The sequence below is a fragment of the Pieris napi genome, chromosome 23 (genome assembly GCF_905475465.1).
Source record: "Pieris napi chromosome 23, ilPieNapi1.2, whole genome shotgun sequence".
In the NCBI taxonomy this organism is placed as follows: Eukaryota; Metazoa; Arthropoda; class Insecta; order Lepidoptera; family Pieridae; genus Pieris; species Pieris napi.
The window spans coordinates 3,335,177-3,359,444 of NC_062256.1; the positions used below are offsets into that span (position 1 = coordinate 3,335,177).

General features: G+C 34.1%; 1 protein-coding gene and 1 non-coding gene across 3 annotated transcripts; both read left to right on the top strand.

Annotated features, from left to right (window-relative positions):
• The first annotated feature begins 4,798 nt into the window (after positions 1-4,798).
• Trnav-uac lies at positions 4,799-4,871 on the top strand. Its single transcript has one exon. It is a non-coding gene; the product is annotated as a tRNA-Val (tRNA).
• Positions 4,872-6,755: 1,884 nt separating this feature from the next.
• LOC125061312 (serine protease snake-like) lies at positions 6,756-19,900 on the top strand. Of its 2 annotated transcripts, XM_047666696.1 has the most exons (10): positions 6,756-6,880; positions 11,413-11,488; positions 12,414-12,501; positions 13,809-13,916; positions 15,210-15,271; positions 16,132-16,292; positions 16,970-17,164; positions 17,848-18,037; positions 18,655-18,824; positions 19,669-19,900. In XM_047666696.1, exons 2-10 carry the CDS (start codon positions 11,437-11,439, stop codon positions 19,843-19,845), a joined length of 1,203 nt encoding a protein of 400 aa, XP_047522652.1. In that variant the 5' UTR covers positions 6,756-6,880; positions 11,413-11,436; the 3' UTR covers positions 19,846-19,900. The 2 variants fall into 2 exon arrangements, with proteins under 2 accessions (XP_047522652.1, XP_047522651.1); XM_047666695.1 differs by lacking the exon at positions 6,756-6,880 and having other exon boundaries at positions 15,213-15,271.
• Positions 19,901-24,268: the final 4,368 nt, after the last annotated feature.

A 24,268-nucleotide genomic window follows, 5' to 3' on the forward strand; every position in this document is an offset into this window, starting at 1 on the left:
TATTCGCTTATAATGTTGGGCTACCAACTCTTCTATTATGTAAAAAAAAAAGTAAAATGTTCAAACGTATAAATTATGTTCAAAGACTTTGGACAAAGACGGACAAAACTCCCAAGGTGAGGACAAGCATATTCTTTGAGCCTATAGAGTATTAAAGAAAGACAATTTAAAAAGTAAATATACATACTTGCAATTTATATACCACTAGCTGACCCGCCAAACGTTGTTTTGCCATGTATATTATGTCTAGAAACATCTTTTTAGTTCAATAAAAAGAACTATCTACAATAATAAAAAATTGTTTTTGATCGTATAGGGTAGATGAAAATTAAGGGTTGTATGTATTTTTGTATGCTGTATCATAAAAAAATAAAACCAAAAAATTTTATCTAAAAAATAAAAATTTAGGGATGGACCCACCTTTAACATTAAGGGGTTTGAAAGATATATAGTATCAGATTCTCAGACTTACTGAATATGCATAACAAATTTCATAAGAATCGGTCGAGCCATTTCGGAGGAGTATGGGAACGAACATTGTGACACAAGAATTTTATAATGAATTAAAAAGTCTGACGTTTCATGTACATATCAAGCATGGCCACGCTTTGAGTGAAATATTAAATTATTATATATTTTAGATATTAGAAAATTCGCGTTTTAATTTAGGTTAATAATAATGTTGTATTTTAAGTGGCATGAGTAAAGCCGTGCCGATAATTACACAATTACACATTTTATACCTATGTGTTAATCTATTTGATTGTTTTAACTATAAAATCTAAAGTATTATTACACTAATACCTAATCTATGATTATTCAAAAATAAGGCAACATTCTGGAAAGTATCATACTCTAATAATATTATTATTATTTTAGACGACCTGTAAGATATTGTATATGACGAATAAATTAAAATCCAAACAAGGCCATCTGTCGTATTTTTCAAAAAGCTATGTAAAAGTAAGCGCCATCTATGTCATCGAAGTAGACCTTCAAATAGAAGAATATTTTATTTGTTTAAGCGCCATCTGTGCAACAATGCATGAACTAACATCAGTTTTATTTTTCGTTCGAAGTTTTATATTGTACCATGAGTTAACAGTTATCTTAAATGTCTAATAAGAGAAAATGATCTTATAGTCTAAGATCCGACCGCGTGATTTATACGTTCATATGTTTGATTAATAAAATATAATTTTTATCGATATTTATAACTAAACCAATGCAGATCCGCAAAGGTGGCCATCCAAATTTGGCCGCAATTAATTTTAATTAAAATGTATTTAATTATTTATTTTTGAACAATTACGTTCACTTGTAATTGTTAAAAAATATATTTCATTAGAAAGAAATATACCTGAGATACCGAGAAAGTTCAAGGTGCCATCCCTCACTTGGCCGCAACCTAATGTCAGCCAGGTGTAAACAGGTATAATTTCGTTAAATATATACGTTCATAATGTATTATCATGTTATACATACCAAATTGAAGATTAATTCTTTCCCTACATGATGAGATATAGGTGCCTATGCAAAAATGCCCGCAAATAGTGACTGCCAACGATTAAAGATAAATAAAAGCGAGAGAAACTTAAGATAAACACCCCATGTCGAATAAAGATAGAGCATCCCAGCTGCTTGTCGTTTTTATGCTACTGCGCATGCGTCCATAGGCAAGGTGCTCAACTAAATACCGTACTGAATATTGCAATCATATGTTTTTGACAGTCTTATGCGCCACGTTGTTTTTTTTCAAGTCCAAAATTATAAAACTTTGTTAATATTAATATTGATATACACTCGGCGTCAAAAAAATCGCACCTTTTCTAAAATTCGTGTCAAGCGATTATAACTCCGAAGATCCTTCCTATACCCTATCATTATTAGTATCATTTGAAAGCTAATGAAATCCCTTTTTTGAAAACGGTAAGAAATTGGTAACCACGGCCATAAAAAAAGAAAATTCTGGGAAAATGTGAAACAATGTGTATTCTGATCAAAATTACAAAGAAAATGAACAATACAAAAATTAAAAATAAACAATAACAATAATTAAAAATTAGTCTTAAAATCTAGTGTTGCCTCCTCTAGCCCTCCGACCAGCTTCCAAGCGGTCAGTCATGGACCTGATGAGCGTCACGACGTGTTCCTGGGGAATGTTGTCTCACTCCTCGATGACGGCATCTCGAAGCTCATCGAGAGTGGCAGGAGCTGGATTACGGGCCCGAACTCGCCGTTTCAGCTCGTCCCAGAGGTGCTCGATAGGATTGACGTCTGGGCTTCTTGCTGGCCAGTCCATAACCTTGATGCCAACTCGACGTAGGTAGTCCTTGACAATCAAGGCTGTGTGGCACCGGGCGTAGTCGTGCATGAACTCGAAGTTGGCGCCGACAAAACCTGCACATGGGACCACATGCTCCTCCAAAATCTCGGTGATATACCGGTGGGCAGTCAGAGACCCCTGGCCGCGACCATCTCCAGCTCTGGAGACGCACACGAGGTCTGTTTTGCCGTCGATAGAAATGCCGCCCTAGAACATGCAGGATCCTCCTCCATACCCGACGGTTTCCACGGTGCAGGCTGGTGTGAAACGCTCCCCTCGTCGCCTGTAGACTCTCTTACCCATGTCTATGGTGTACAGGCACACTCGGGTTTCGTCGGAGAACAGGAAATTCCTCCACTGGTCGAATGTCCACGGCACGTGCGTTTCGTAAAATCGCTTCCTGTTCGTCTGGTGGATGGCAGTCAATTAGGGACCTGTAGCAGCTCTCCGGGGCAGCAAATTCTTCTCTCACAGCCTTCTTCTGATAGTGGAGACGCTGTCTGCTGTCCTTCGAGAACTCGAAGCCACTGCTGCAGCTCCACAGCGTTGGAGAATCGGTTCCGCAAAGACGTCGACACAATGTAGCGAACGTAGTGCAGCGACGTCTCCCGGATCCATGTCTCATCCAGTCCGCCAGATGTAACCTCCAGTCTCTTGGAACCGTTGGTATACCCGTTGCACTCGAAATCGGCTGATTTTCAGTTGCCGAGCAACTTCAACCTGCCGTAGTCCGGTTTGAGGTAGGACCACCACTTGAGCTCCTTCTTCTGCCATGGTATCCATTTTCACTGGGTTTTTTACTGTCGAAGCTCTTCACGTGACGTCTGGATAGCAAATAACCCATAATTGACTTTTACCCCCTCGTTTTATACGCGTCCAGAGTGGTACAATTAGTGAGCCTCCAAATGCGTACATCGCCACTTTTTAATCAAAGTGCTGGCGATTTGTGGTTTTTGATTTTCCGTAAACAAATGATTATTTTTTTGAAAGCTTATTAATTGAGCTTTTAAATAATACTAATAATGATAGGGTACAGGAAGGATCTTAGAAGTTATAATCGCTTGACACGAATTTTAAGAAAGGTGCGATTTTTTTGACGCCGAGTGTATTTCATTCTTAACGTTATTAAAACGTAAGAATAAAATGAAGAAGTGTTTTTTGTTGTGTAATGAAAAGCAAGAAGTGCTTAACTTTAGTGATGTATCATTTAAAAAGTGTTTTTTAATGATAAATATAATTAAAATTGTGTTGATTAATATAATTAAAAAAATATTGAAAACACTAGTTTGGTAGATTAATTATTATGACATATTATTTTTACTGCTCAATTTTTGGAGTATTTTAAACTCCAAGCAAATACGCGAGCTACTAGTTGAGCACCTTATCTATGGACGCATGCGCAGTAGCATAAAAACGACAAGCAGCTGGGATGCTCTATCTTTATTCGACATGGGGTGTTTATCTTAAGTTTCTCTCGCTTTTATTTATCTTTAATCGTTGGCAGTCACTATTTGCGGGCATTTTTGCATAGGCACCTATATCTCATCATGTAGGGAAAGAATTAATCTTCAATTTGGTATGTATAACATGATAATACATTATGAACGTATATATTTAACGAAATTATACCTGTTTACACCTGGCTGACATTAGGTTGCGGCCAAGTGAGGGATGGCACCTTGAACTTTCTCGGTATCTCAGGTATATTTCTTTCTAATGAAATATATTTTTTAACAATTACAAGTGAACGTAATTGTTCAAAAATAAATAATTAATTACATTTTAATTAAAATTAATTGCGGCCAAATTTGGATGGCCACCTTTGCGGATCTGCATTGGTTTAGTTATAAATATCGATAAAAATTATATTTTATTAATCAAACATATGAACGTATAAATCACGCGGTCGGATCTCGTACTATTATTTGTCGATGAATTAATTAAGTTGGAATGTCAAACCCTGTTCGTCACAAACTTATTTTATTATTTAACTATCCATATTTTTTAAAACTTGTAAGTGTGAAATTAATGACCAATGTATTCGATGGTTTTGATATTGTTTTTGGAATAGCAAGACTTTATGGTAAGATTAGAAGCACACAAGTATATATAAAATGACAAATTTAAAAACTTTCCGGTAAATTTGGATATTCCAAAATATATTATATATGTTTCATTTTCTTACCTATATCAATATAATATCTAAGTTTAATAGAATCCTGTAATATATTTCTATTCGCATTTACTTCTCACTATAATGACAATAAATATTTAGAATTAAATCTGAATAATAACGTTATTCATTAAAATGTTTGTCTCTGAACAGTAATTATTGTTAACTAATTCACAAACATTCAGTATTAACAATATTATTAACCTACACGGTTATAATAATAATTATATAGAAAATTAAAGCAAATAAAAAATATTATTTACACCTTTTATTTAGTATTTTCACAAGTTCTAACAACTGGTTCCGTGGTGTAGTGGTTATCACATCTGCTTTACACGCAGAAGGCCGCCAGTTCGATCCTGGCCGGAATCATATCTTTTTTTATTTTTGGTACACACGAATTCTTTGTGTTATAAGCGTAACGTTTAAATTTATTTATATCAAACAACAATTTTATTTTTATTTACATTAACTGAGGCTGCTTGGAAACCGGATTATGTGGCTAGGTGATCTATTCATAGAGTAATGAAATATAGAATTCGCGGACGGTAATAATTTGTATTTTTATTTTTATAATAATAATATTGATTTTGACGCATATATGGCATAAAACGAAATATTATAATAAAATAAAATACCGTTTATTTCACATAAAAATATAAAATTTACAAGAAAATAACATTTTGAGCATATACTTTTTGTGTTTAACGATTTTTTTGCTGTATATTTCAAGAAGCGTTCTACAGCTTTAGCGATGATCTCTGGATTTTTTAAATACCTTGATAATCACGATTAAATATGGGTTTTTCGGAGCACATTAATACATTTGATATGCCTCAGATTATATGTATAAGTTATGACCAAAGCGCGGGTTGGCGCAGTTTATGGCGCCAAAACTATTGACTTCTCGAAAAAAGTTAGGACATAAATTATAGGCAATTGTTTTTAGATTTATTTTGTGTATAATAGTTTTATTGTAAAATGAGTCGGAATGAGATATTGTGAAAAAAAATTTTGGCTCGAAATTCGTAAAGGGCACTTAGAAATATAGGTATTAAATTACAATTTTTTTTTCTCTATAAGTACTTTCCATGTAACCACTATTTGATGACAGACATGACAAGAGCTTGAAGACAATTCACATCACATGTTTTTATTTTCATAGTCTATGGTTCATTATTAAATCAATTAATTATTGTTTAATCTGTAATGTGATTGGTTTTTTTATAATTGTCGTATAACTGTACATTTCCAAATACATATAACAATTACCCCACTTAAGGTCCAGTACCATGTTTTAAAGATGCAAGAGGGTTTACAGTTATTGTGTTTGGACAATGTTACTTTCTCCATTGACTTTCTTCGTTTAATGTATGTTTAATATTATTAAATGTTAAACACTGTGGCTTAACAAACCTCTGGGTCGAATATATATAGATTCCGAATTCCTTATTAACATAAATATAATAAGAAGAAACAACAATGAAAAGAAATAACTAAAACCACACAAATCTATAATTTATTGTCAGTCATAAAGCGTGCCAAACGTTTAGAAAAAAGTGAGATAGTGTGATTGTGCTTATAGTAAAAAATTTACTACTATTACGTTTTAACTCACATTGCAACTCAGTATGTGTGAAATTAGAACTATAGCTAATTTTTAATATTGCAGTAGTATTTTAATTAAATCTGTGCTATACATGTAAGGAAAACATAATATATTTTCCTATACAAACTCTTTTTAAATATTTTTTTTTCTTCTTTGCCGCCTGATCGACGATGTTTAATTTGTCACTTGACATAATATATGTAAGATGTTTTAATTTTTTCATTATATTATTTTACTTTATAAAACCTAGAATATAGGCTTTACATGTTGTTTCTTTTGTATTCACAGAGAAACGCAGTTTTTTCAGATTGATACCATTATATACATTTCAAGTTTTAAAAATCGAACAGTTTCCTCTCAGTTCATATTTCCTTAAAACCTTATTTATTTAAAAAAAATCTTAACCTACATAGCAGTAATAATAATTAAAATCGGATAATTAGAAAACTAAAACAAATTTAAAAAGTTTGGTTCCTGTGACAGTATGTTTAATGCTGGTATTTCCTCGATGTAATACGATAATTATTCGTTGATACTGTTATACTTCATTATTCCCCCTATCGTTTTGTCCCTATCACTTTGCAAATAAATGAAGAAGATAGCAATGGGCTTTCCGTTTTGAATAAACTTTCCTTCATTCTCAATATGTTCTGAAGTAAATTAGTCTGTCAAGCATATCGCGAGTTAGTTCTGTCCTTGCAAGCAAAAGCTTCGCACGAATCGTTTCCTCATTTAAATTATGTGTAGTTATACGTTTTTAATATAGATTCAGGTAAGTTTAAAATTGTCATCAATTTATATGTATTTTGTATGTATTGTTTTGTTTTGTTTGTTGAAGGATTCGTTTGTTTTTGTGTACGTGTTTTTTGTTTCGTAGTATCATAATTTCAGCGTATGTTTCGTTCGATGTTACTCGAATTGTTTTGGAAATCAACTCTTACTAAATATTTCTCCTAGGACTTACAAACCTCTAAATTTTTTATTGTTCTGTGAGAGGTAATTTCTATTATAAATCAAAATAAAGTAGTATAAGTTATTGGACACTTTCTTATGTTAAATATCATATAGTAAATGATGTTAGACTAAATTACTTATTATTAATTACGTCTTAAGTTAGGCGAGAACTTAATGTTCCATGATGTATCCGTGAAGACACAATGTTTTCAAAAATATGTACTATAATATAGATGTTGTGGTATTAGAGCTTTAATAATGTCTCAATACAAAAATTGCTTTGTTCATATTTCTTAAAATGAGTATTAGTTGTCTTAGACTATGTTTAACAATGTATGGATAAAGCACGAAATAGCTATGCAACACATAAATTGTATGGAAGATAAATTGTGCTATTTGACACTTCATCCTAAAAATCTCATTAAACAAATCTATCCCATAAAACCCCCCCGTGCACATCTCGATTCCACCTGAATTGGGGGGAAAACCCCCCCAAGTTGGCAACATTGGAATCAATAAGAACTCCATGAGCCACCCGCTCAACAGAGATTGAAAAGTGTACTTAAATGGGGCACTAATTACTTCAAACGAAAGAGTTTCATAGCGATTCTATCCCTTGTCAAAACGCAGGCTTTATCTAATATATAAAATTCTCATGTCACAATGTTCGTTCCTATACTCCTCCGAAACGGCTTGACCGATTTTTATCAAATTTTATATGCATATTCAGTAGGTCTGAGAATCGACTACTATCTATCTTTCAAACCCCTGAGTGATAAGGGTTGTCCACCCCAAAATTTTATTTTTTTTGTTTTTATTTTTTTATGATACAGCATACAAAAATAGATACAACCCTGAATTTCCAACGATCAAAAAAATGTTTCCCAGAAATAATATACATGGCAAAACAAATGTTTGCCGGGTCAATTTGTTATATATTCGTCTCGTATTTATTATTATTCGGACACTCTCAATGCCAAAAGGCTCGAAAGTGCGTTGCCGGTCTTTTTAAGAATTGGTACGGAAAGACTCCAGTGGTTGTTTCACTGGGCTGGTTTCAACGGGCAGCTGGTTCCACACAGTGGTGGTGCGCATCAAAAGTGCCTTTTTTGCCTCGACGTCCCATGAGGAAACTCAGTGCAGCTCCATGGTAAATGCAGAGCGACCCCACAACTCTACACAACGCCAACGCCTTATAAAATCAGTTAAAAAAATTCATGATTCATCCAAAATTTGTGAACAAAATTAAAATTGAATATAAATAAGATTTCTAACGATGATGCGATTCAAAAACCGGTCTCTGGGAAACCCCTATCGGTTTTTCTAAACTGATTTCCATAAACACGTTTACGTGAATGAATGTTAATAACAAATTCCTTTTGCGTCAATAACGCGTAGTTAGACTACGAACTGTAAATATAGTCTCTAGTATTAATAAATAATAATAAATTATTCCATTTTTAAATCGTTGAAAAACAGAAGGAGGTTATATCTGAGGACAAAAAAAATCTTCATCTATTTTTTAGTCTATGATCAAGCATATTTATCTAAAATTCTGTGACACCACTAAATCCTGATAAAAATGGAATCACACAATCTTCAATTAAGGTATTCTTTCCGTCGTATTATGTAAATGTTACCATACAAAACATTCCAACGAATTGACAACTTTTTTCTTTTTTTTTAAATATTATCGCAATAGTTTAATTGACAACTTTCTTTCTTCTTAAAATAGTAAATTGTATACGAACGGGAAGAATACAGATAATGAAAAAGTACGGTAGTATTTTTTTTTTTAAATATGTGGCCAGTATTACAAAGTTGGAAATAAAACCTTTTTGTTGAATAAAAAAAGAAACACCACGTAAACAATGAATCTTCATATAGGTTTTTAACCAACAATTCATTTTCATACTACTTTGGAACCTGATTTCGGCAGCCTCACTATTCTGTCTCAGTATAAAAATATATTATAAATTACAGAGTACAAGCGCAAGTAGTATAAATATAATTTAAAAACCTATCTTCCTCTGAATCATTTAACATCAAGTTCATGTTAATTACGCAATTAATAAACAATCGTTTTCCTCTAAGTTTTTTGTAGGTATTCTAAGAATAACAATACAAGTATCAGGTGAATACATCGCAATAATTACGCTAATTGTAAAGAGTAATAATTTACGTTTGCAACGAACGAACTTAAAAACGACTAAACTTTCTCGGTTACATACAATAAAGCCTATTTATTCTCACAGTATTCAAAAACTTTGTTTGAAGCTGTCAACTGTCTTTAATCGTTTAAAACATGAGCTTATAACTAACATTAAATTAAGAGTACAGCCTTGCGATTCTGTAACTCACACAGCGGTTTTCACAGCGGCGGTCACGCTCAAATCAGTCGTAAAGCAGTCATTTTACGATTTGGCATTCTGATAAAGCGGACCATAGACGGACCGCATGTTGCAGCCGATACCGACTGCTCTAAGCGATCGCCGCGATCTGCAGTTTCCATACTAAATTCATATTCGCAATACACGGACCGCTCGAGCAGTTCCTGAGCAAACCGCATATTGCAGTCGGTCTTGACTGCAACATGCGGTCCGTCTATGGCCCGCTTAAGGAAGGTGCTTGTAGTTTATTGTTTGCCTTGTATTGACCGCCGCTGTGAAAACCGCTGTGTGAGTTTGAAAAGTGAGTTACAGAATCGCAAGGCTGGGGTTTGACGATGGACTAACAAAAACTGTAACTTTATTTATAGGTTCTTAAAACTATGTGACATCATATCTGTTACCTATAAAGAATATAAGTTATGTCAACTTGTTGATGATGGAAACGAGAATGTTATATTTTAATTTATGAATGTATGAAAAACATTATCACTGCCGAAACTAACATTTTACAATTATTGGCTCGAAGTGTAAGGATGATAGTTAACATTTTGTTTGCGCTTTCTATTATTAACTAATATACTATATACATATACTAGCTGACTCGGCAAACGTTTTTACGTAACGTATACTATCTCTAGGAAACATTTTCTTAGTTTAATAAAATAACTACTATAAAAAAAATAGGGGTTGATCGTAGAGGGGTGAAAGTTAAGGGTTGTATTTTTGTATCATAAAAAAATCAAAATTAAATTTTTTTGTTTAAAAATAAAATAAAATTCTGTGGGATGGACACCCCTTATCACTTAGGGGTTTGAACGATAGATAGTAGCCGATTCTTAAACTTACTGAATATGCGTAAAAAATTCATAAGAATCGGTCTAGCCATTTCGGAGGAGTATGGGAACGAACATTGTAACACGATAATTTCATATATTAGAAGATATATTTATCACTACCTCGCGATATAATCTAAAGGTATCTCTATAATGAAGTTAATAATTGGTACTATTCGATTTTCCTTGTATTTTTACAATCATTGAAAAAAGATAAGCCGATGTGTCTAATGCTAATTGATGACACAATATTAAAAAATCAAAAATAAATCAGTGGCGCTACAACCTTTTTAGGTCTGGCCTCAGATTTCTGAATCTGTTTCATGATCATTTAATCTAATAGGCAAGTATGAAGTAGGTGATCAGCCTCCAGTACCTGACACACGCTGTCGACTTTTTGGGTCTAAGGCAAGCCGGTTTCCTCACGATGTTTTCCTTCACCGTTCGAGCGAATGTTAAATGCGCACATAGAGAGTCCATTGGTGCACAGCCTGGGATAGAACCTACGACCTTAGGGATGAAAGTCGCACGCTAAAGCCGAAATGTTAACAGAAATGTTAGCTAAATAAGGAAAATTAACTCAATGTTACGTAATTTTAAATTCTATATTTTTTATTCTTCTATTTCTTTTGTTGGGTACCTCTCGTCCAATGACGTTATGAACCCATGGTTTTTAAACTTATTTTCATTTTTACGTGTGAATATATAGCATAAACACCACCTGGGTCTCTGTGGTACTGTGTTGCAAATAGTGTTTTATTTTTATGGCTCTGGCACGGTTTGTGCATTAGCCAGCGTCAAGTATAAGATTTTTATAATTCGTGCTTTTTGCCTTAGAAATTCGACCATGTCCATGTACGGTTTAGGCACTCGCCCGGTACCGCACAACCCTCCCAAATGCCGAGAACAAATATTAAATTAAATTAAAACTTGCCCTCGAACCGGGAATCGAACCCGGTACCCCTCATCTAGCTGCCACTTAAAAAGACCGCTAGGCTATGAGGCCCGCAAATAGTGTTATTATTAATATTAATTTTAATTAATAATAAGAATAATATATTATATAATTATTATTAATAATTAATTGATTAATTGTAATTATTATCTATATTAATTTTTATATACAGAACGAACAATGCGGATTTGCTAAGATGCAAGCTGTCGTGTTTCTCGGGTTGGTCAGCTTTTGTATCGCCCAAAATGGTAAGAAAGCTACACAAGCTATCTTAAAATATATAAATTTTTATACTTTATAAGTTTTTAAGTTTGTCCGCTATGGACTGCTAAACTACTTAACCGATTTCTATCAATATAGAATAGACATCGTAATATTTTTTTACAAATTATTTGTTTATTATTTGACAGTCACAATTTTAACAGATGGCGCTGTGTTGAAAGTACCATTTCACATAAGCTACAATTTAATGGCATAACCACCATAAAAGCATGGTCTTCCCCATGACTGGTGTACTCCTACCGTTTCACTTAAATAGGTTACTACGATGTAATATAACAAAAACCTTAGCCACAGCAACGCTTGGCCGAGTCTGCTAGTTAAATAGTATATTAAAATATTGAGTACGTATGAGCCCGTCTTCAGATCCTCAAGAAAAAAGGTTACGTCCACATTCTTTTGTATAATTTCTTGTTGTCAATGGCTAGCAAATTTGATGATTTCACCCGCGCGTCTACCGCACGCTTTAGTGAGAAACGCATTCAAATTAAATTTAAAAGAAATTAGACAAAAGTTAGAGTTAAATCAATGGCGCTACAACCTTTTTAGGTCTGGGCCTCAGATTTCTGTATCTGTTTCATTATCATTAGTTAATCTAATAGGCATGTAGGTGATCAGCATTCTGTGCCTGACTGTTGGAGACCATGGAGACCACCATGCTTTTTTTTGTGGTTATGTAATTAAATTGTTATGTTGGTACTTTCAACACAGCGCCATCTGTTAGAATTGTGATTGTCAAATAATAAACAAATAATTTGTAATATCTTTTGTAAGTGTTTGTGTAAGTGTTTAATATTGTATCTTCTTATTTTAAAGATACGACACAAATCTGACCTTATATTGAATATAACATAATTACCAATATAATTAAAAATTTTTTTTTTTTTTTTGCAGTTGGCCAGCAGTGTACAGTCAAACACACAAACACAATAGGAAGATGTTTACCTAGCAATCAATGTCCGTCAGCCAGAGATGACCTACGGTAAGATACTGAGATATAATCTAGTGCCGCTATTTGAGCCTTGACCTCAGATTGCATCCTTTGACAATCATTTCATAGACAAGTAGACGAACAGTCGTCTGACATGTCATTTTTGAAGTTATAACTTCTTTTGGCGCATTAGGAAAAATGTTAAGTTTGTCGAATTTTATTTGAAACTGGCATAAAGTTAAAACTATTGCCATAAATAAAAAAAAAGTTTGTCGAATCATGTTTTTGATTGTACTTAATATAATATATGTGTAATTGTGTTTTACGTAAAAATCTTGGCAATTGTTTACGTGTTGTTTATGGTAGGTCATAGGGAATAGTCGCCATCTTGTCTGATAAGCGTTTTGGCGAATTGTGAATGTTTGATTTGAATTTTTGAAGTTATACTTCTTTTGGCGCATTAGGAAAAATGTTAAGAGTAGGTAAATTTTTACGATGCGCGCGCACTCCTTCACAAAAACCGACACCCTGAAGCTAACTTCAGGGATGCTAACATCAGTTAACATTTTATGATAAAAATGTCCATTTCTTTTTTTTGTAATATTTAAATAAACATAATTTAACTAGATGTTAGTGATTACTACATAGTATAAAGCAAAGTCGCTTTCTCTGTCCCTATGTATGCTTAAACCTTTAAAACTACGCAACGGCTTTTGATGCGGTTTTTTTAATAGATAGATGGTTTATATGTATAATAACATCCATTAAATATGGATGAAAAAATACTGTTATTTTTGAGGTTTCTAATGTGATGTCGTAAATCGTAAATAATTACATTTTTTCCGCTTACATTGCGAACCCTACGAGATTTATCAAAATAATGTACTTACTAAGAATTGTACACATTGAAAAGGTCTACAGAAAACTCCGCGATATATGTCTACCTCTTATGGATATCCCACAATAACATTTTTTGTCATTTATTTTTATGACACATAATGGCTAATTTTCGAAGCGATTTTAACCAATATCCAATTAAATACCTTAAATACCCTTTACAGCATATGATTTACTTAAATGAATATTTTCGAAGATATTATAAATTTAAAAATTACGGGGACACTTTGAATTTAGTATCAGCATTGCATCCGTGCGAAGCCGGGGCGGGTCGCTAGTGCGATATAATTAAATGTATTAAATTCTTATTTTCTATTAATAGTTTTTGTATCTCGAAACGGATTTTTTTAATAATTATTTTTTTAATAATTTTAAATTTTTTTTTAAATATTTTTATCTTGTTACGTCAAAGAAGTATAACTTCTAACGCGTGTATAAAAGTACACGTTTTTCTATTTCAGAAACAATGGAATTAATCCCACGATATGTTCGTATACATTCGACGCTGTGGTGGTCTGTTGCAGGGATGGTTCTTCCATTCTTAACACTCCAGGTGCGAGGCAAACCAAGTAAGTTATACATCTTAATATATATATTTCTTGTGTGCGTGTGTATGTGACTGAACTCCTCCTAAACGACTGGACCGATTTTGATGAAATTTTTTGTGTGTGTTCAAGGGGATCTGGGAATGGTTTAGATTCACAAATCAGCCCGGCAGATGGCACTGCAGTCGGTACTTTCATACTTTAATATCCTAATAGCTTGAAATATCGTGCAGGACAACGTCTGTGGGCTCCACTAGTTTTATTGTAAAATTTTAAGATAAATAAATATTAAATATCATGCCGCCGCCCATGGATACTCACGTTGCCAGTAGGCTCGCAAGTTCGTTGCCGGCCTTTAAGACTTAGTACGCTCTTTTCTTGAAGAACTCTAAGTCTAAATGGTTCGGAAATACTTCAGTGGGCAGCTGGTTCCACATAGTGGTGGTGGCAAAAATTGCCTTAAGAAACACTTGAACGTCGAGGTGATACGGATGGTATTTTGTATTCTGCCTTGACGTCTGATCATGGAACTCAAGTTTTAACTAATTAAAGATTTATGTTGGCGCCTAGTAGATAGTACCGGTGACCGGCACTTTCCTAGCTCAACGAATAAGTATCGCAATACAGCGAGGAAATGCTGCCAGCGTTAAATTTTTGAAGTAAAACTTCTTAAGAATCGTTGTGATTTAAAAACCGGATGCAACGGAAAAAGAGACAGACACATAAATTAATAGGATTTGGCGTGGGAGAGAGCGAGATAGGAGGCATTATACAGTGTATAAACTTTAAATTAGTGTGTATTTGAACATTTTCTGAAATAAAAAACTTCGTACTACACTTAATTAAAAGTTTACACACTGTATAATGCTCCCTATCTCATTTTCTCCCACGTTGGATCTTGTGAATTTATTTCAAACTTTTATTATTTTAGTTTTTACCAAATTAAAGATTGATATTAAAGTTATAAATAAAAATTTAACATTAAAATATATATTATTTTAAAGAAAAGATCCTACATATTTTAATTATAAAAACTTTGTTTTTGAAGGTTTCACTTCTACCACGTGTGAATTGGACACATGATTTTTTAATTAGTTTTGATTTTCATTTTAATTATTTCTATTATTACTTTGTAGGTTAAGAAAATTGTAAATACCTACTGTGTACTTGATTGTAAATAAAATTTTAAACTAAGTTTTGACAGAATTTCAATTATATTTTGACATTTGCATGCTAATTTGACTTGGATAATTGGTTTTTTGTTGTATTTTTTTTTTATTTTCCTTGTATATTAAATAACAAATTTATTTATTTCAGCAGAAGACCAGTATCGTCCAGCACAAGAACTATAAAAACGAAGTTGCGTCTGAGTGAGAGAAGTGAGTTAATGTCATTTTTAAGGTAAACTGACATTTTTGTCAATGAAACCCAAACATTGTGGCAGTGGCGTAACTATACCATCTGGGGCCCATGGCAAATACTTTTGATGGGGCCCTATCAGTAAATATCGTCATGTTGTACTCAGTTTAATTTTAATAAACTTCGAGATTTTCAGCGTACGCAATTCCACGTTGTGTCCGTTTTTTTGTGACGGCCTACGGGTGTCGGTTTTTTGTGACAGTGTGCGCGCATCGTAAAAACTTACTCTCATAATTTTGCCCTATCGCACCAAAAGAAGTACTTATAACTTCAAAAATTCAAATCAAACATTCACAATTCGCCAAAACGCTTATCAGGCAAGATGGCGGCTATTCCCTATGACCATAAACAACACGTAAACAATCGTCAAGATTTTTACGTAAAACACAAAATTACACAAATATTACAATCAAAAACATGATTCGTCTTCGACAAACTTTTTTTTTTATATTATGGCAATAGTTTTAACTTTATGCTAGTTTCAAGTAAAATTCGACAAACTTAAACTGAAACAGTATTAGGAATAGACAAGCGAAAACTTTATTTAATGCATGCTACGTCATAGTTGATTTGTCTAATCTGTGGCCGTCTTGTGTCACGTGACTGACGTATAAAGAAAATTTACTATGAATTTTTATTAGTACTCTGTAAGCCATTTTTTATACATATTACTCCCAATGAAAATTATTTTTCATACTATCAAAGAGCCTATTATGCAGAAAACAGTCTGTGGTTTCCTTATGGTTGAGTATCAAAGTTTTAATAAGACAATTCTTTAAAACAAGTGTTTTGCAAGTATTTAATGTGTTTTCCCTTTCAGAATGCCAAGAATACTCCCGAGGCGTGACACAAATGGTGGACTTCATCCCCTTAGTACCAGATCCAGACACACTACACATTTCAGCAGCTAAATGTGACTATAACAAAGTGGATTTGATTGTTGGAGGAGAGACTACAAGCCCAGGGGAATTTCCGCATATGGCGAGTTAAATTAAATTACCACGTATTTTTATAAATGAGTTTTTCATAGATTTATTTGATGCTAATTTTCAATACAGCCCAATAGATGGCGCTGTTCACTAATTATTAAACAGTTTTAGATCGCGATGGCGAAATGTCTTGACAACTATGCATCGCGCTAAATGCTATTTTACGGTTTTCATCATTAAACATTTAAAATGTTTGACTAGGCATGACATAGATATATCAACTCTATCAAAACTACAATATTCTTTGAACTTTGAAACAAATATAGTATATTTTATTATTATAATATGTATCTGTTAACGTAAAATTGTAAACACCGTTAGATTGTAATCTATCTCGCGAGATTATAAACTGTCGAAAGATTGTGAACCTCAGCGTACTGCTTACAATTTAACGTATTATTATTCGGTAGATTGTACTGCACTAACTTAGTTATCATTCAAACTTCTTTGGTCAATTACAGATTAATTTTACTTCCCAAAAATTTCATATAACTACCGAATAATAATACGTTAAATTGCAAGCAGTTCATTGAGGTTCACAATCTTTCGACAGTTTACAATCTCGCGAGATAGATTACAATCTAACGGTGTTTACAATTTTACGGTGACATATCTAAATATATTTATCTATTGTTTTTTCAATGTGAATAAGGAAGGTTTTATGTTCAGGCTGCACTCGGCTGGGTGAACCAAGAAGACGGCTATGACTTCCTCTGTGGTGGAAGTCTCATCAGCTCCCGGTTTGTGCTAACAGCTGCGCATTGCATCAAAGCTGCTAGAAGGCAGCCTGGCACCCCATCGATTGTCAGACTTGGCGATCAGAACTTAGATCCAAATGTTGAAGATAATGCAACGCCTGTGGATGTAAGTCTTTCTGTGCTTTTTTATTCTATTCTATTCTGTTTTTTAGTTAGTGATTAAAGAAATTTGTTTTGCTTTTCGTCAGTTTTTGGAATTTGGGCAGTTAAGATAAAAATCTAAATATATTTTATTGAAATTCAAAAACCATGTGTATGTGTGCAGACAGTAGAAAATTCAAAAATCGAATGTATGTAGAGTGTAGACTGTAGAGTAAGTTCAAAATTCGAATATATTTTTGATGGAAGACTAGAACAAATTCAAATTTCGAATATATTTTAGATTAAATACTGTAGAGCAAATTCAAATTTCGAATATATTTTCGATTGAAGACTGTAGATCAAATTCAAAAATCGAACACACATGCGAGAGTACTTAGACATCAGAACGAATTTAAAAATCGAACATGATAATAGTATAGATCATTTGAAGAGTTTTTTGAGGTGGAAGATATTTACCAGTAACGATATTTACAAGTGTGCTGTTGTCTTTAGATTGCTCAATCGATAATTAAATCGCGCCATCGAAATGTTTCCGACGTTTAATGCAACCTCTCGACCTCACTGAGGCCGTTGACCAGTCAACTGCTGGAGGATTCTTTCTTTAGGTTGTAGGAACTGCAGCAACGTCGTACCTCCACAATTAGTTGGGATTAAGTTTTTGTACACATATATTGTACCGTATTTCAGGTCCCTATAAAAAACATAATCCCACATCCGCAATACAACTCGCCAATCAAATACAACGACATAGCACTCATGGAGTTACACACAGATGTGGACTTCGAGGCACACATAAGACCGGCTTGTCTATGGACCCGAAATGACTTTAGCGGACACGAGAAGGCCATAGCTACTGGTTGGGGAGTTACTAATCCAGGTAAGTGAAATATAATAAAATGGGTTGAGAATAGACAAACTTTATTGCTCTATAAATAGCTGTGGTACATTATTAGCCTAGTACACAGTTTATCCACTAGATGGCGTTATTATGAAGTAGACTTTATTTTGATACTATAAAGCATATTTTAACAAAAGAAATATCCACTTATTTATCTTGTATGTGAAAAAAAATAAAATTTGGCAACATTTCAATACATTACCTCTCAACTTACTATGGCAGTCTTTAGATTGATGAAAAGCATCGCAATTGTACAAGCATTCGTCGAGATATGTAAACAGTAATATTAAGAGGGAGCGTTCAAGTATTACGTAACGAATTTTGGGGGGGGGGGGAGGGTCCTTTTGTAAAACATTACGATACTCGGCGGGGATTGAATTACGCGTTATTGTTAATATTATTTTCGACTTTACACCACATACTTAATGGTAACTTTTAGGTATAAAGAGTCACTAGGTGGTCACGAAACGTTTTACTATACTTGGGTACAGAAAAACGTTACGGTGCGTTACATGGGGGGGGGGGGTCAATAATCTCCAAAAATTGCGTGACGTAATACTTGTACGCTCCCTAATTAAATTATTTATTTTATTCAGGTTCTACCACAGCCGAAACGTCTAACGACCTCCAGAAGGTAGCCCTGAGTCTACTAGAGAACGCTCGATGCGATGTATTACTGAAAAACTTAAAGAACAGATTATGGTGGGGTTTTGTGAACACTCAGATGTGTGCTGGTGAACTAAGAGGGGGAAAGGATACCTGCCAGGTAAAGCGTTAACGTGTGATTGGTCTAGTTGTTTTGTATTTACTTTATGGACGAGATTGATGAATTTATACAAATTTGTAATTGTGTTTCTATGTGAAAAGTATTCTGTATCTTGTCTGTTATATTTTTTTTCAACTGTAATTCGCAATTAATTATAAGATACCATTACTAGTTTGTATATTTTCTCATGTAAGTGAATGTTATATTCTTAAGGACCTATCTGGTCGTCAAACTCCAAAAAAGTACATTGGTTCTTTCCATTTTTCGTCATCGTTTCTTGAAGTAGGGCGAATGGAAAAAATATATGGTGGAGTTGAGTAGTTTATGTATCCATTTTGAAAGATCTATATACGATTTAGATAATTTCGCTCGATAGAAAAAAAATCCAAACATAGCCAATTGTTGACACTTTAAATTCATTTTATGACGAAAATGTATATAGAACACCAAGCAATCCATTTCAGAAAAAAAATGATAAAATTACATTATAATGAAATTTTTATTACGGGCCGGCGAGCCTCAGTTCTCCAGCTCTTCACTGCGCCCCGCAGTCCACCCTGAGACACTTACACAGCAATTCGTGCTGGGATAGGGCCTTAATGAGAAATAAATATTTTACACCTTAAAAGGAAACCAGTGGTGCTATAACCTTTTAGGTTTAGTCCTCAGATTACTATATCTCTTTCGTTTTAGTTTTTTCTTATAGGCAAGTAGGTCTTCTGTGCCTGTCGGTAATAGTATAGGATTTTTTTATTAATTTTCTTATATACAAATAAAATATATAATTTCGTATACGTAGCGCTTATACATTTCCGTGATTAATTTTAAGTTATTTATTCTCCAGGGTGACTCCGGCTCTCCTCTCCAAGTGGCGTCGAAGGAGAACCAATGTGTATTCCACATTGTGGGAGTCACATCGTTCGGAAGAATGTGCGCGCAGTCAGGCAATCCCGCGATATATACTAGAGTTTCTAGTTACTTGGACTGGATTGAAAGTGTTGTGTGGCCTGAGGAGTTTTAATTTTAATTCATTTAATAAAAATACCCAAAACCTAAAATACAAAAAAAATACCAAATCGCGTTTTATTATGAATATTTACAAGTCCCCGAGCTTATAAAAAAAGGGTGCGTGTACTTATGTACGCGCGAAAGCAGTTTCACTTCTTAACTTCTAACTTCTGGCATTATTAAAAATAGTTTTTGATTGCATGCAAATAATTAATTACAATTAAATAATCAATGACTGGAAAAGGAGTCAATAAAGTTCAGTTTACATTTGAATAATTTAATAAAAAAATTTTTTTTATTATTCTCTTACATTAAGTGTAACATAAATTCTATTATTATTCGAATGTTGTTTTTAAATTATGTCCAACGCCGTAGCATCTTCCGTGGGCAACTTCATTCTGTTAATTTTGTGTCACGATGCGCACCGCGCGCGCGCGCATCGTAAAATTTCACTCTCATAAATTTTTCATAACGCGCCTAAAGAAGTATAACTTCAAAAATTGTGAGAACAAATGTGTGGGATAGTCTGTTGCACTGCCAGTAACCACCTCGAGTAGTTCCTCTTTATTTACTTAAATTAAAATAAGATAAACCAATGGCGTTATATATAATAGATCAGGGCTTCAAATTTCTGTATCTATTTTGTGATCGTTTTGTGAACGACGGACGTTATGAGGTGATACGAGTTTTGGGTACGTCAATAATAACGTTGACGGGTTGACAAAGTAAGGAGTAGGTCAGCACGTTAATCCAATTATTAAATATTGAACATCGCATCCAGGACACACTGAACCCACGTGGAATGTGTAACAAAAATCTATAAATATTTGTCATATATTGTTTTGCTGGCCTAGGTACTGCTGAATCGACAGACTGCGAAGAACCTATTGAAGCTATTGGGAGATGGCACATGAGGCTGGAAGGTTCTCATTTCGGAGGCCGGTCGCCGTGGAGTGGAAACAATTTAATTCATTTACGATACTGTTATGAATAAATTAAGGTTTTAGGAGCATACAATTAAATAAGGGAGTCACTAAGCGAATCTCGACTTAAATCTAACCTGAGCATTCATTCTGAATTAAACTAACAAACAAAAATCATTTATTCATGTAGGTAACACAATGCACACTCATGAACGTCAAAAAAAATATACATTAAATCCTTCTAATATTACATTTACTGCCAGTTCTCAAATGAAGAGCGTAGAACGGAAGAGAAGAACTGGCAATAAACTCTCCGCCACTCTTTTTAATCGCCAAGCCAAAGCTAACAAGTAAGTGGATTAATCGTATTATGTATCTGTTCGGGTACTTTCATTATACATTCAGTCAGTCTCGAATTACGCGTTCGTCGCTCGCGTTTTCTGTAGTTGTTTCTTATATTGTGGCGTGTTACTTGTGTTAGTGATATAATCATAAAAACACATTTCTTGTTTACTAATTGTTTTTGTGTATTACAGAAATAATATTACGCTGATTTATAGTTTATTGTTTTTGGGTTACGAGAGTACGCTTCACTGTTCTATTTTTAAACTATTTACAATCTTAAATGCAATCCAAAAAATTTAATTGAATAACAAAATACCTATTTATTATAGCGCCATCTTGTGGTTGGATTGTGACGCCATTTGGTACATAACAAAAATTATCCTGTAATCATATGGACCGCACTTCTGTTTTACTTAACAAATATTATAAATATGTTTAACGGTAATTGGTTCTTTTTGCGGAAATTGTGGCAGTCCCAAGTCCCAGTTTATTCTAATATGAAATAATTTACGTTTAAAATATAAATCGATTTCATAAACCAGTGGTGACTAATTAGATAAAAGCTTATTGAACCATTGGTTTCCTTAGTTATTGGCTAACTTAATTACGTCGGAAATATTTGGTTTCAAGTTATATAATATATACGGGGGTCGTTTAAACACTCCAGAAATATAGAAGTTTTTTTTTTCAACTTTAGGTTAACTACTTTTTTTACAATTAAAATGAGTTTCCGTTTTTATCCTGTGAATGACCTCACTGACTGATGCCATACAAGTATGTTTTCGGATTTTAATGGTTTCGATTTCCTTTAAAAATTAATGATATTTAAAATAAAAGATGAATTTCAGTAAAATTTAGTTTCTTACTTATAAAAAATCTTTCATGACAAATAAGAGGGCGTCCATAAATTACGTGAGGTGTTTTTTTAAATTTCCTGTACCTCCCTCACCCCCTGGTGAGATGTCGTGAGATTTTATTCAGCCCCTTCCCCCATCCCCCAATCTCACGTGAGATTTTTCAAAATTTGGGTTTCTTACGTAAACGCGTTGGATTGTTATTGTAAAAAGAAAAAAAATTGCTTCGTGCTTTTATTTACGACTAAAACAAAATAAGTGAAATGTTGAGAGTTTAGGTATGGAGTTAGCGGGAAGTTGCAGAGATGGCCTTTAGGGTCAACCGTTTTCCTAAAAAATTTTTTCAATCAGAATAAAAATTGCGTGATATTTGCCGAGGCCCCCCCCCCCCTCTCTTCATCGCAAGATTAAATGAGATTTGACTCGACCCCCTCCCCCCCTTAAACACCTCACGTAATTTATGGACGCCCCCTAACGTCATGCACACATACGGTGTCATACTTTGCGCTTTTCCCAAACGAGACTGGATAAGGGATAAGTCTGATTTTTGTACGTCAAAAGTGTATTAATAAGTCTCGTTTCTGAATCTCGCCGTTTGGAGGGGAAATTGGAGCATAATTTGAAGCAAAAGGCTTTCTGCAAAACAAATTCTGTTTGCCGGGAACAATGTGTGGTATATACATTGCGTATTCAACATTTATGAAAGACACTTTAATGTCTGCTACCTACACGTAGGATGACTATATCATTATCACCATTGCCTTATATTCTCTTCAATTGACATTCCACCTACATGAAATCGTAAAATATAATAAAACCTATATTAAGGTTAACTAGTTGGAAAGGAAATGGTTTTATAAATACTAAAACTGTGGGTAGGTAATGTGCCTAAGATAGTGGTCCAAGGGCGGCTTAATATTAGCTTCACCTGTATGTATGTATGTGTGTATGTAACCGACTCCTTCGGACTCGATTTTGACCCACTTTTAACGGACAGATTTAATTCAAACTTTGCGCACCTGTTAAAGATTATGATCTTTATTGTTACTACTGTACCGGTACTACATACTCTGTAAATTCCTATTTACTTTGCTATTTAATTTGCTATAAAAAATATGTTCTTTAAAAGGAGTTTTCAAGTATGCTAGCTCTCCGCGGGCCGGACAAAATCTGTCAGTGGGCCAGATGTGGCCCTCAGGCCGTAGTTTGGAGACCCCTGCACTAGGCCATCACTGCTCGGAGAAAAAAATAGTGTGACAAATATTAGAAAAAAGACCAGACAGTAGGTACTCCATTCAATCAAATAGTGATACAAAAATAAAATATTATGTACGCTTTTCTCGGTTGAATAATAACTTTCTGCGATCACGCGATCTTGTATTGAATTTCAATTTCTTCCGTAGGTAATAAATGGTCTAGCGATCAAATTTCCATAATTTTATTAGATACCCAACTTTGAAATTCTCGTGATGTTCCCATACTCCTCCGAAACGACTCGACCGATTCTTATGAAATTTTTATATGCATATTCAGTAAGTCTGAGAATCGGACAACATCTATTTTTCATCCCCCTAAATGTTAAGGGTGGGGGAACCCCTAAATTTTGAACTTTTAAGAGAAATTTATTGTTTTTATTTTTTGTATGATACAGCATACAAAATACACTTTTTATAAGAAATAGGAAGAACTAAAAAAATGTTTCCTAGAAATAATATACATGGCAAAACGACGTTTGCCGGGTCAGCTAGTAATATATAATATGTATAAAAAGCACTAAAAAGAATCCGTTCATCGTTACGCCAGCATTCGTTGACACTCCCCTAAAAGCTGGTTTCGGAATACGACATATCGAGTGACTTTCAATTCCCCAGTCATCTGGAAGGGATGGCTAAATTAGCCGCTAAGAAGATTAGTGCGGGCCCGCGACGGCACAAACCGAGGTTCGAGTCTCACAGGAAACACCCATTCAGGCAGAGCTACGCTCGCCAAATCGGCCCGAGCTGAGCTGTAACTTTCTTTCTTTTCTTTCTTTAAAGACAATTCACAACTATTGACCTAGTGCCGTGCTAAGCTGGTGAAGCTTGTGTTATGGGTACTAGGCAACGGATATACATACATATTATAGATACATATTTAAACACCCAAGACCTAAGCACAACACCAAATGCTCATCACATCGATGTTCGTCTCAGCCGGGTATCGAACCCGGGACCCATGGATTAGCAGTCAGGGGTACTAACCACTAGACCAATGAGTCGTCCACTGCCTGCGGGCCACACAGGGCCATTGCTTACAACTCTATAGAGTGCTAATC

Bases quoted from the DNA above. Each gene is read 5' to 3' on its own strand.
- LOC125061312 (XM_047666696.1), top strand. From the start codon at position 11,437: ATGCAAGCTGTCGTGTTTCTCGGGTTGGTCAGCTTTTGTATCGCCCAA. The intron at 12,502-13,808 runs GTAAGATACTGA...TTTCTATTTCAG, and splicing joins TCAGCCAGAGATGACCTACG to AAACAATGGAATTAATCCCA. The intron at 16,293-16,969 runs GCGAGTTAAATT...TTTTATGTTCAG, and splicing joins CAGGGGAATTTCCGCATATG to GCTGCACTCGGCTGGGTGAA.